The 14,151-nt window shown below is 43.3% G+C and overlaps 1 protein-coding gene across 8 annotated transcripts in view; it reads right to left on the bottom strand.

Moving 5' to 3' along the window:
• Window positions 1–547: 547 nt before the first annotated feature.
• The window catches only part of ndufaf2 (NADH:ubiquinone oxidoreductase complex assembly factor 2), a 236,121-nt gene continuing 222,517 nt past the window's right edge, over window positions 548–14,151 (bottom strand). For 5 of the 8 annotated variants that reach the window (XM_068033920.1, XM_068033960.1, XM_068033976.1 and 2 more), the window contains one exon: window positions 548–3,105. In XM_068033920.1, the coding sequence (XP_067890021.1) occupies window positions 2,851–3,105 (255 nt within the window). In that variant the 3' untranslated portion in view covers window positions 548–2,850. Of the gene's footprint in view, window positions 3,106–14,026; window positions 14,110–14,151 lie in introns of those variants that run through there. The other 3 variants (XM_068033930.1, XM_068033968.1, XM_068033950.1) reach the window with 3 other exon arrangements.

Genomic DNA, 14,151 nt, shown 5'->3' with positions numbered 1-14,151 from the left:
CCCGTCCCTCCAATATAACTACTCTACAGTTCTTGCACATCCCTGTGATTTCCCTGCAGATTTGCTCCTCTCTCTCCATTTGGAGGCCTATAATATACCCCCAGTCGCGTGATCATACCCATTTTGCTGCTCAATGCTAACCAAATGGATTCTGTCCTTACCCGCTCAAGGACATCCCTTCTTTCCAATACTACAATTCCTACCTATCTATTCTGAACACTTTGTGTCCATGAATATTAAGCGGCCAGTCCTCACCATTTTTAAAGCCACGTATTGCCACTCATCATATTCCCACATATTTCTGCTTGTAACTCACCAACTTTATTCAGCACACTTTGTGCGTTGTTACGACCAAGGCGAGAGTAATGCACTGTTAATTCAGTCCAACTACTCCACACAATATAGCATATCAAATAAAGTTTCCCAGCTACCGAAGTCTAGCCAAATTAAACACTGTATTTTTCCTCCTGAATAAAGCACCCAAACCAGGTTTCTTTAAACAATAACACCATTAACTATTTATTAGAAAAGAAATAATAGGTCTTAACTACTAACGAGATAAATCTGTACATGAATAAAAAAAACTCTTAATCCCTTAACCTTATGCACACACTCATACTTTCAAAAAGAAATGGTTAACCAGTTTCAAAAAGGAGTTTTAGATTATAACTGTTTCTTAAGAATAGAAGAAATAATAAAAAAATAATTGAGTTTTTCATGTTCTGGTAGTCTGTTTTTGGTACGGTGAGGTGTCCCAGAGTCAAATAGTCGGATGCTATTCTAAATCTCTCCAGGCGAGGTTAATGAACAGTCTGTGATGCGTAGGTGTTCATGGAAATTTAACTGCAGCAGGCGTCACATTGGTCTTCCATTGGGGTGTAGCAACAGGTCTGCTTGGGTTTTGAAGCAGCAGTCTAGCAGTAGAAGAATACTTCAGATTTCAGGATTTTTGTAGAACACAGGAGGCAGCAGGAATCTCACTGGATGCAGAAATTCTTCAGAACACAGTGGCGCAGTGGTTAGCACCGCAGCCTCGCAGCTCCAGGGACCCGGGTTCGATTCCGGGTACTGCCTGTGTGGAGTTTGCAAGTGCTCCCTGTGTCTGCGTGGGTTTTCTCCGGGTGCTCCGGTTTCCTCCCACAAGCCAAAAGACTTGCAGGTTGATAGGTAAATTGGCCATTATAAATTGTCACTCGTATAGGTAGGTGGTAGGGAAAGATAGGGACAGGTGGGGATGTTTGGTAGGAATATGGGATTAGTGTAGGATTAGTATAAATGGGTGGTTGATGTTCGGCACAGACTTGGTGGGACGAAGGGCCTGTTTCAGTGCTGTATCTCTAATCTAAAAAAAAAAACGAAGGCATCAAGAATCTGCCACCTTTCAAATGCAGAATTCCTTTTCAACAGATGTGAGTCTCCTTTACAGAGAGAGGTAACACCTTTCTGGGTCTTGTCTCTCTGGCTTCGGGCAGGTCAAGCAAACATTTCAAATGTCTGCTCTTTGTCCAATTCACAGGCTTTTAAAGGGACCAAAGTGAAAAAAGCACCTTCCTGAGCATGGTCACATCTCCAGACACAGTGGGCTGAATTTTACCGGCCGCTTGATGCCGCGGGTTGCGGCCCGGGGGCCGGTAAAATGCTGCGGGGAGAGGCCCGCCTTGACCTGCAGTGTCGAAAATGGTCCGTCGCATATTACAGACGGTGGCGGGACCTCGGTGCGGTCCCCCCACCGCACGGTGGCGGCACCACAATTAGCATATGATAATGATTACTCACCTTTGCTGATTATGCAGCCCGCCACTTCTCCACCGACACTGCTGGATTTTGCGTTGAACGGGTGGCCATCTAGTTCATGATCTGAAAAGCTGGCAGGTCTACTCTCTGCATTACGGAAGGGAGGAGGGAGGGGGTGGATACACAGGGGTCTAGCCCTGTATTCTGGAAGGGAGGGGGGATATACAGGGGTCTAACTTTGCATTCTGGAAGGGAGGAGGGAGGGGGGGATATGCAGGGGTCTAACTCTGTATTTTGAAAGGGAGGGGTACTGGGATTACTGAAGGGAAAACTGTGCTGGCATGAAGGGAGGTACAGTGTACCATCCCTCCATTAACAGTGTACGCTCTGTGTTTGTGAGGGAGCAATGGCACACTAGGCAACCTGTGTGTGGGGAGGGTGCCAGAAAGGGCAGGAGCATTAAGGTTCTCTGGATGGTGGGGGCAATTGATTCAGCTGGTAGGATATTGATGTGATCATGCTGTGCCACACTGAGTGTTGGCCAAGAAGGGCAATTAATTTGAGTTAATAAGCCTGATGTAATTCCAGTCTAAGAGTTGGGCATTTAGTGCAACTTGGCAATCAATTTTATGTAAAACACGAGTCCTTTGTATGTGTCCATATCGTACTTTACTTTTCTGCTGAGCAATTTATTCCCCTTCATTGGACCATTGTTGTGAAGAATTTCTGTTTTGCATCTTAGAAATTGTCCAAATGAATTCATTCCAACATAGACGAAAGCAATGATTTTCAAACATTCTGTGTAAACTTCCTGTCCTAACTTCGAAAAGGTGGCATGAATCACTTCGAGGCAAACTGATGTTTTTTTTTTAAATTTAGTATATGGTAACAGAAGTAACAGGTTAGTAACTTAAGAAATACTTTAAACTGATGACCTTGCCAGAAGAATCCTCAAGTGCCAGTGATTCGCATTTCAAAACCTATTGACTAAAGAAACTAAATGCACTGACTACTGTATTTTTAATGTGAAATAATTGATGTATGTGTACACAATGCCTTTGTTTACATTCCACATATGTCTGACAAATAATCTTTAAATCACAAGGCAAATAAATGTCATTTTGTCTTGTTTGACTTTCCTGATGGTAACCAGCCTCCAGGCTGGAAGGTATTTGCTGTACTTGTGGGTTCTGGAGATAGTTTATCCTTTCCAAAGTAAGTTGCAGAGGCATGTCCTTTGACTTGAGTTTGAACTGGCTGCGCAACAAGACCTTCCTCATATTCCTTCTCTTTCCTAATCTCCTCCTTCTGTTGTACTTCATGGGCACGTATTTGTATCATTTTTCGATATTCTTCATTGTGCAGAATTTCCTTTGCAAATACAAAAATATATTTTTAAATACAAATCTCAACATTGCTTTGGTTTATATATTCTAATGAGAAATTTATTTTTGCACTGAACCAAGTTTTCCAAAAGATTTAAAAATCATAGTATAAAGTTAAAACAAATACAACTGGAGACATTGAATCAACCAATTTATCACAGAAGTATTTTCTAGCACAGTACTTCCTCTATTTGAGGACTGCTCCTCCCTTCCTTCACAGTTCTCACTCACAGATATGTTATTTTCCTTAGAGACACCATGGGTTGAATTTGTAAAATCCGTTCAGGGTCCAGTTTGGAGGTGCGTGGGCGCGCAATGTGGCGCCACTGGCCTCGGTGCCCATATGGGCTCAGGGCGGGAGGTGGGGGTGCCAATGGACCACATGAGGGACCCCACACCCCCCCAGAACCACAACCACCGCCAGGCTACAGCTGCCACCGCTAGCCGTCCCCTGGAGCTGTTGCCTCTTCAGGATCATAGTCAGGCAGCTGTGGCTTTTTAAAACATCAAAAAAAACTTACCAGGCCTTCTCCCTCTCTCTCTATCTTTAAATCAGCAGCTCCCACCTCAGCCTGTGAGACTGCTGAGCACTGGGTGCTGGAGGGCCTCCCATTAGCCCTCCAGCATCAGCAGCCCACCCGCCATCTCTGATTGGATGGCAAGCACACTCCCTGGCCTTCAGTTGGCGGAGGATTTGAAAATCTCAGTTGGCGGGATTAAACCACGTTGTGTGGGGTTAGGACCTGTAACTAGTCCCCATTTCCAGTTCCTGACCCCTGACTGAAAATCCAGCCCCAAATATCAATGTGACTGCATAGTCATCCTTCTAGAATGCACCGTTTAGTATTATGGAAAAGGACAGACCATTCCTTTTTTCCTCTGATGACCCAATGAGCCACTGAACTTACCTTCAAGGAAAAAACTCGGGTATTAGTTGACAGTTGTTCTGTTATAGCTACAATTGTAATGCCTTTTGAAGCAGTGGTGCACTACCAAGTCTTACAGTTTTCATCAATTCCTTTGACCCCTTCAGATCTCCGGTTTTACACTCTTACTGCCTCCCAGCTGCCACTTGTATAACAGCTGCCTACACAGCCTCAAATCAGCAGGACATAAAAGCTTGAATGTCACTGACTTTTATCTGGCCTGGTAACTCTGGTGGGGTCACCTCTAGTTATACAATCACTCCCTCCCTTTGGTCAAAACTGTTTAGTACTCCAGCACAATTCTGGAGTCACAGAGCCACTAGGCACAGAAGAAAGTTATTTGGCCCATCGAGTCCGTGCCAGCTCTCTGTACGGCAATCTTATTAGTCCCATTCCCCCCGCTCAATCCCCATAGCCTTATAATTTTATTTCCCTCAAGTGCCTATCCAAATTTCTTTTCAAATCATTAATTGTCTCTACTTCCACACCCACAGGGGCAGCAAGTTCCAGGTCATTACCACTCGCAGCATAAAAAAGCTCTTCCTCACGTCCCCCTGCAACACTTGCCCAAAACCTTAAATCTCTGTCCCCTAGTCCTTGTACCATCAGCTAATGGGAACAGCTTTTCTTTGTCTACCTTATCTAAACCTGTCATAATCTTGTACACCTCTATCGAATCTCTCTTGAATCTCCTTTGCTCCAAGGAGAACAATCCCAGCTTTTCCAACTTAACCTTGTAGCTAAAATCCCCCATCCTTAGAACCATTCTAGTAAGTCTCCTCTTCACCCTCTCAAGGACCCTCACATCATCCCTAAAGTGTGGTGGCCAGAACTGGATGCAATACCCGAGTGGTGGCCTAACCAGAGTTTAAAAGGTTCAGGATAACTTCTCTGCTTTTGTACTCAATACCTTTATTTATGAAGCCCGAGATCATATATGCCTTGCTACCTACTCTCTCAATATGTCCTTCCATCTTCAAAGATCTATACACATGAACCCCCAGGTCCCTGCATACTCTATAGAACTGTGCCATGACGTCTATATTGGCTCACCTATCCCTTGTGTCTAAATGGATCACCTCACACTTCGCTGTATTAAATTCCATCTGCCACTTGCCTGACCATTCTGCTAGCCTATGTCCTGTTGCAGTCAATTGCTATTATCCTCACTGTTTGTTTGCCACACTTCCAAGTTTGGTATCATCTGCAAATTTTGGCATGTTACTCTATATTCCAAAATCCAAGTCATTTATATATAGCAAAAAAAGTGGTCCTAGCACTGACCATTGGGGAACACCACACTCCAGTCTTGATTTCCATTATCAATTCCCCAGATTCACTCTGCAGAGGACCAACACTAGCTTTAGTTACTCTTTTCCTATGTAAATACTTGTAGAAACTCTTACTAGCCATTTTTATATTACTAGCTAGTTTTCTCTTCTACTCTACTTTTTCCCTCATTTTTGTCATTCTTTGCTGGTTCTTATAATCTGTCCAATCTTCTGACCTACCACTAATCTTTGCAGATTTGTACAGTGTTACTTTTAATTTAATACTATCCTTAACTTCCATATTTAGCCATGGATGATGCCTCCTTCTCAAAGAATCTTTCTTTCACATTGGGATAAATCTTTGCTGAGAGTTATTAAAGATCTCCTTAAAAGTCTGCCACTGCATCTCTACTGTCCTACCTTTTAACCTAGTTTCCCAGTTCATTTTAGCTAGCTCTGCCTTCATACCCTTGTAATTACCTTTATTTAGGTTTAAAACACTAATCTTAGACACACATTCTCCTTTTCAAACCGAACATAAATTTCGATATGTTATGATCGCTGTCACCTAGTGGCTCCTTTACCATGAGGTTATTGATTAATCCTGTCTCACTGCACATTAGCAGCTCTAAGAAATTATCCCGAATACATTATGAACTCATTTCCCAGGCTACCTTTGCCAATCTGATTCGTCCAATCTACATGTCGATTAAAGTCACTCCATGACTATTGCGGTACCTTTCTTACATGCCCCATTTATTTCTTCCTGTATATTCTGTCCTACTGTGTGGCAACTATTAGGGGGCCTACAAATGACCGCTTACCTTTCCTATTTCTTACATCCACCCAAACTGATTCTACATCTTGCTCTTCCGAGCTAAGGTCATCTCTCACTACTGTACTAATGACATCATTAATTAACAAAACTACGCCACCACCTTTTCCTAGCTTCCTGTCTTTTCCAAATGTTGACTACCCTTCAATATTCAGGTCCCAGCTTTGGTCACCTTTCAACCATTTCTCTGTAATGGCTATTAGGCCATACATATTTATTTTTGTCTGTGCTAACAATTCATCCATTTTGTTATGAATGCAGCGCACAGATACAGACCTTTAACACTGTCGTTTTACCATTTCTGCAATCTTTGGCCTCATCTGCTGGTGCAGTCTTACTTTTGTATGCTCTGACCCTTCCTACCCCACACTGAGGCCCTAAAAACTTACCTTTTTTCCAGTGCCGTCCTTCCTGTTACCTCCGATGGCTGGGTGTAGTCCCAGTAATGACCACCGCTCCCGGTGGCGCTGCTGAGACTAACAGCTGCCGGCCCGCTGATTGGCCGGCAGCACCATTAGGCGGGACTTCCTGCCTCAAGGAGGTGGAAGTCCTGCCCAACACCAATTAAGAGCCTGGGGAGTGAAAAATCCCAGCCTGGCTCCCCAGGCCCGGTGGAGGTGGGCTTGTCACCAACCTTTCGGCCACTGTTTCACTCATTGGATTGGAATACACTTCGCCATTAAATTGTTCATCTTAGTGCAATATGGTTAGATGAAATATGTTTAAAAATGCTGACTGAGAGTTTTTAACAAATTTTAAAAAATAGAGTCCATTATATGGCATAATAACAACTTGCAGTTAATGAAGAAAAATGCGATAGGTTAGGAGGGATGGTCGTTCAAAAGCCTGGTCAAAGAGATGGGTTTGAAGAAAGGAGTTGCAGAGGTACAGGGGTTTAGGGAAGGAGTCAGAAGCATGGAGAGTTTGGAGAGGGGTATTGTCGAGCTGCAGGAAGTTAGAAATAGGGTGCGGCAAAGTCACTGAAGGATTAATTTGAGGTGATGCGAGACTGGAGGTCAGTACAAGTCAGTAAGAACAATAGTGATGGGTCAGAAAACATGCTGCATGATAGGATTTGGGTAGTAGTGTGTTGGTTATTCTGAAGTTTACGGCAGGGTGAGAATGGTAGGACAGCATTAGATCAACCAAGCCTGGATGTAACATAGGCAGGTATGAGGGCTCCAACTCCTTAGTATGTGTTTCATTAATTTGCTTGCTGTACTGTAGAGCTTACAGGCATGTGGTTACTCGGTTCACATTACATTGGGATTTGTTGATAATTTTTTCTCATTTTTTAGTTGTGTTTTTGGCAGATTCACTTGTACTAGGTTAGTGACTATAGAGTGGATACAAATATAAAATTTGTCAAATCGCATACACCTAAGGATATGGGAGAAAAAGCCATTTTAAGTTTCAACTTGAAATGGGAACTTTCAGGGTGATGGCTAAAAAAATTTTCGATTGTGGCGCAGAGCAGATGGGTCGTGATCTGCCTTTTGACATGGGCAGAAGTTGGGTAGAAGCAGGAAATGTTAGAGATGGAAATAGGAAGTCTTTGTAATGAAGAGGATATGGGGTTGGGCGCTTGTGTCAGGATCGAACAGGACGCTGAGGTTGCAAACAGTCTGGTTCAGCTTCAAACAGTGGTCAGGATGAGGATGAAGTCAGTGGCAAGGATACAGAGTTTGTGGAGGATGCAGTTAGATTCAACTTACAAGGAAAGGGTCTCAGGAAGCTTGGCACAAAGATGTCATGCTTCAATATAAAGCAGGATTTGATCAAAAATGGGGTCTGCAATCAAAAATAATTTTTAAGAGTGACAACAGGAAATATTTTTCCATTAAAGGATCGTCAGAAAGGCGGCTGCAGACTGGATGTTATAAAAATCAAAGTATGATGTCACAGGAAAGCAGACAGGTGATTGGTTGGCGAGTATTTCTCGTTTTCTCTCTCTAAACTAGGACATTCGTTCAAACTAGGAGCTGAGAAATTAAAAATTTCAATCGGGCGAAGTAGATCAGTAGGTAAATTCGTAAGCGTATGAATGCAGAGCAGATATAGAGGTATTAATTAAAATTAGTTTGAACAAGTTACTAACTAGATTGTAAAAGAGGGCATAGAACCTATTTGTTTTAGATTTGATTGAATAGTTAGTATTAAAACTGAAAACTAAAGCCAATTTGATAATTTATCATACAAGTAAAATCGGTGCTCAATTAGTCAATCAGATCTAGGGGATAAAGTTAAAAATTTAATAATAGAGCTCAGTCAAACTAAAGAAGTCTGAATTTTTCAGTAAATTAAAATCTAAAGTTTTTAGATAATAAATTTAAGTAAAAACACTTCAGTTAATCACCCTATACAATAAATCAACGTCAGCACAGGAGAAACAGCTGATTGGTGAGTAGGTGGTGAATCTTTTTGTCATTTAAGTACTAAGTTCAATAGTCTAATGACTAGAGGCATGGCAGGGCAGGGCAGCTGGGACCCATGGAGTATGCATCCTGTTCCATGTGGGAACTCCAGGACACTTCTTGTGTCCTAGATGACCACAAGCATGGGAAGTGTTGCCGTTGCAGCAGCTTGCGCTCTGGGTTTTGGAACTTGAGCAGCAGCTGGCGTCACTGTGGCGCATTCGCAACATTGAGGGTTTCATGGGTAGCACGTTTATAGATGTGGTCAGCCCGCAGCTTAAGGGTATGCAGGCAGAGAGGGAATGGGCGAGTGTCAGGCAGTCAAGGAGGCCCAGACAGGTACTGCAGGAGTCTCCTGAGTGAATCTCACTCTCCAACCAGTATTCCCTTCTGAATATTGTGAGAGTGAGGGCTCATCTGGGGTGTGCAGTCAGAGGCTAGTCCACAGCACCACGGCTGGCTCAACTGTACAGGGGGGCAGGAGGAAGATTGCAAAAGCAATAGTGATAGGGAATTTGATAGTTAGGGAAACAGACAGACATTTCTGCGGCTGAAGACGTGAATCCAAGAGTGTATGTTGCCTCCCTGGTACCAGCGTCAAGGATGTCACTGAATGGCTGTGGAGCACGCTTGGGGGAGGGAAGAATAAACAGACAGTGGTCGTGGTCCATATTGGTGCCAACAATATAGATAACAAGAGGGATGAGATCCTGCAGGCAGAATTTAGGGAGTTAGGAAAGAAACTAACAGGTAGGATCTCAAAGGTAGTAATCTCCGGATTACTCTCAGTACAATGTGCAAGTGTGTATAGGAATATGAGGATAAAACAGATGAATGCGTGGCTGGAGAGCTGGTGCAGGAGGGAGGGCTTTAGATTCCTTGGACATTGGGATCAGTTCTGTGGGAGATGGGACTTGTACAGGCCAGACGGGTTGCACCCGAACAGAGCTGGGACCAATGTCCTTGTGGGGCAGTTTGCAGAGAGGATTTAAGATAACTTGGTAGGGTGTGGGAACCAGGAGGTAATATTAGAAAGGAAAACCAAGGTGCAAAGAGAGTTGGGAGAGAGAGATATAGCACCCATGTAGGAAATAAGGTGGGATCAGAGTAAGAGGGAATGTAACAAGGTCTAAATTAGGTTTACTGTGCATGTATATGAATACACAGAGTGTGGTAAATATTGTTGGTGAGCTGCAGGTGCAGATAGCCATGTGTAAATATGATGTTGTGGCAATAACAGAGACCTGGCTCAAAAAAGGGCAGGACTGGGTACTAAATATTCCTGGATACAAGGTCTTCAGGAAAGGTAGGGAAGGAAGGAAAGGAGAAGGGGTAACAGTTTCGATTAAGAAGAAAATTACAGTGCTCGAGAGAGAGAGAGAGAGAGAGAGAGAGAGAGAGGAAGTCCTAGAAGGGTCAAAGACAGAATCTATTTGGTTAAAGCGAAGAAACAATAGACGTACCATTACATTGCTGGGTGTATTCCATAGGCTACCAACGTGCGGGAAAGATATAGAGGAACAAATTTGCATGGAAATTACAGAGGAGTTCAAGAATAATAATTATAATGTGGACTTTAATTATCCTAATATAGACTGGGATAGTAATAATCTAAAGGGCAGTGAGGGACAAGTGTTTCTAGAACGTGTTCTGGAGAATTTTCTGTCAGTATGTTTCCAGTCCAACGAGGAAGGGGGCATTGCTGGATCTGGTTCTGGGGAATGAGGTGGGTCAAGTGAATCCAGTGTCAGTGGGGGAACATTTAGGGGGCAGTGACCATGGCATCATAAGGTTTAGGTTAGTTATGGAAAAATAATCCAGAGTAAAAGATAATTAACTGGGGAGATCAATGGAATCTACCAAGTTAAATTGGAATCAAAAATTGGAAGGCAGGTCTAAGCTCTGCAGTCCTGCCACATCCAGTTGTGAATGGCGGTGGACAATTAAACAACTAACAGTAGGAGAAGGAGACGCCACTAATATCCCCATTCTCAATGCTGGAGGAACCCAGCACATCAGTGCAAAAGATAAGGCTGAAGCATTTGCAACAATCGTCAGCCTGAGGTGCCGAGTGGATGATTCATCTCGGCCTCCTCCTGAAGTCCCCAGCATCACAGATGGCAGTCTTCAGCCAATTCGATTCACTCCATGTGATACCAAGAAATGACTGAAGGCACTGGATACTGAATAAGCTATGGGCCTTGACAACATTCTGGCAATAGTACTGAAGACCTGTGCTCCAGAACTTGCCGCGCCCCTAGCCAAGCTGTTCCAGTACAGCTACAACACTGGCATCTATCCAGCAATGTGGAAAATTTCCCAGGTATGTCCTATACACAAAAAACAGGACAAATCAAACCCATAAGTAACTCACCTCCGGACTCCCCAAAGCCTGTCCACTTGCCTGGATGGGTGCAGCTCAACACCATCAAGGACAAAGCAGCTCACTTGATTGGTACCCTATCCACTAACATTCACTCCCTCCACCACTGATGCACAGTGGCAGCAGTGTGTACCATCTGCAAGGTGCACTGCAGCAACACACGAAGGCTCCTGAGACAGTACCTTCCAAACTTGTGACCTCCATCACCTAGAAGAACAAGAGCAGCAGTTGCATGGGAACACCACCACCTGCAAGTTCCCCTCCAAGTCACACACCATCCTGACTTGGAACTATATCAGCATTCCTTCACTGTCACTGGGTCAAAATCCTGAAAATCCCTTCCTAACAGCACTGCGGGTATACCTACCCCACATGGACTGCAGCGGTTCAAGAAAGTGGCTCACCACCACCCTCTCAAGGGAAATTAGGGATGGGCAATAAATGCTGTCCTAGCCAGCGATGCCCACATCCCATGAATGAATAAAAAAAAACTGAAACTGAACAATGGGCTGCCTTTAAAGAGGAGATAGTTCGGGTACAGTGAAGGTACATTTTTAAGAATGGAATAGGTAGGGGAAAAAAATCCAGAGCTCCATGGATGATAAGAGATGGAGAGTAAGATGAAGTAGAAAAAGGGTGCATATGAGATATCAGGTGGATAATACAATTGAGAACCAGGCTGAATATTGAACGTTCAGAGGGGAAGTGAAAAAACAAATAAGAAAAGCAAAGAGAGAGCTTCCATAAAAGGGAATCCAAAAGTCTTCTCTAGGCATATAAATAGTAAAAAATTAGTAAAGGGAGGAGTGGGCCCATTAGGGACCTAAATGGTGATTTACGCATGGAGGCAGAGGGCATGGCTGAGGTATGAAATGAGTACTTTGCATCTGTTTTTACCAAGGAAGAAGATGCTGCCCAAGTCATTATGAAAGAGGAGGTAGTTGAGACACTGGATGGGCTAAAAATAGATAAAGAGGAGGTATTGGATAGGCTGGCTGTACTTCAAGTTCACCAGGACCATATGAGATGTATCCAAGGATACAGAGGAAAGTAAGGGAGGAATTTGTGGAGACACTGGCCATAATCTTCAAATCCTCCTTAGCTATAGGGATGGTGCCATAGGACTGGAGAATTGCAAATGTTACACCCTTGTTCAAAAAAAGGATGCAAGGATAAGCCCAGCAACTACAGGCCAGTCAGTTTAACCTCAGTGGTGGAAAAGCTTTTAGACACGATAATTCTGGACAACATTATCACTTGGACAAATGTGGATTAATTAAGGAAAGCCAGCATGGATTTGTTGAGGACAAATTGTGTTTAAATAACTAAGTTTTTTTGATGAGGTAACAGAGGGTTGATGAGGGCAAGGTGGTTGATGTGGTGTACATGGACTTCCATAAGGCATTTAATAAACTGCCACATAAAAGGTTTTGTCAGCAAAGTTTGAGCCCATGGAATAAAAAAGAACAGTAGCAGCATCGATACGAAATTGGCTGAGTGACAGGAAACAGAAAGTAGTTGTGAACAGTTGTTTTTCAGACTGGAGGAAGGTATATAGTGGGTTCCCCAGGGGTCGGAATTAGGACCACTACTTTTCGTAGACATGATAGTGGAATGGGTGAACAAGTGGCAGATGAAATTTAATGCAGGCAAGTGTGAAGTGATTCATTTTAGTAGGAAGAACGAGGTGAGGCAATATAATATTAAAGGGTACAATTTTGAAGGATGTGCAGGAGCAGAAGGACATGTGGATATATGTGTAAATCATTGAAGGTGGCAGGGCAGGTTGAGAAAGCAGTTAATAAAGCATACGGGATCCTAGGATTTATAAATGGGGGCTTAAGAATACAAAAACAAGGAACTTATTATAAACCTGTATAAAACACAGGTTTGGCCTCAGCTGAAATATTGTGTTCAATTTTGGACACCACACTTTAGGAAGGCTGTGAAGCCATTGGAGAAGGTGCAGAAAAGATTTACGAGAATGGTTCTTGAGATGAGCAACTACAGTTACATGGATAGATTGGAAAAGATGGGGCTTCTCCTTGGAGAAGAGAAGATTAAGAGGAGATTTGATAGAAGTGTTCAAAATCATTAGGGGTCTGGACAAGGTTGATAGGGAGAAACTGTTCTCATTGGCAGCAGGATCCAGAACCAGAGGCAATGGCAAAGGAAGCAACGATGACATGAGGAAAAACATTTTTATGCAGCAAGTGGTTAGATCTGGAATGTACTGCCTGAGAGTACAGTGGAGGCAGATTCAATCAAGGCCTTCAAAACAGAATTGAATTTGTATTCTGGAAAGACAAGTTTAAATGGGCCTCCATTTGAACCTATTTATGGTCTTGTAAAGTCAGCCAGAGGGACTCATTTGAAAAGAAAACAAATTTCTCAATACAAATTGTAAACAAAATAAGAGGCACTACTGTAACTGTAGGACAAGCCTATTATATCTCAGGGTATTCCTTTGAGGTTAATATTTGAAAAACATTGCCATACTCGGAGTACATATCTCTTAATGTTTACTTTCTATTAAATGTGCTGTATTAACAGCCCTAGACCATCTAATTGCTAACTGTATATACAGTCATAGAGAGATACAGCACTGAAACAGGCCCTTCGGCCCACCGAGTCTGTGCTGACCATCAACCACCCATTTATACTAATCCTACATTAATCCCATGTCCCCTACCACATCCCCACCTTCCCTCAATTCTCTTACCACCTACCTACACGAGGGGCAATTTACAATGGCCAATTTACCCATCAACCTGCAAGTCTTTGGCTGTGGGAGGAAACCGGAGCACCCGGCGAAAACCCACGCGATCACAGGGAGAACTTGCAAACTCCGCACAGGCAGTACCCAGAACCGAACCTGGGTCGCTGGAACTGTGAGGCTGCGGTGCTAACCACTGCGCCACTCCGACCATCTCCCTTTGATGTTCAATGGCATTACCATCACTGAATCCCCCACTATCAACATCCTGGGGGTTACCATAGACCAGAAACTGAACTGGACCAGCCACATAAACACTGTGGCTACAAGAGCAGGTTGGGAATTCTGTGGCGTGTAACTCACCTCCTGACTCCCCAATGCCTGTCCATTATCTCCAAGGCACAAGGCAGGAATGTGTCATAGGTGTGACAAGAGAAGATTATACCTAAAATGAGATCCCAAAATGAAAAAAAAAACGAATAAACCA

This window comes from Heterodontus francisci, chromosome 1, assembly GCF_036365525.1.
Source record: "Heterodontus francisci isolate sHetFra1 chromosome 1, sHetFra1.hap1, whole genome shotgun sequence".
NCBI lineage: Eukaryota > Metazoa > Chordata > Chondrichthyes > Heterodontiformes > Heterodontidae > Heterodontus > Heterodontus francisci.
Note: the sequence above shows the minus strand (reverse complement) of the source record. Positions and strands in the feature narration are given on the sequence as shown.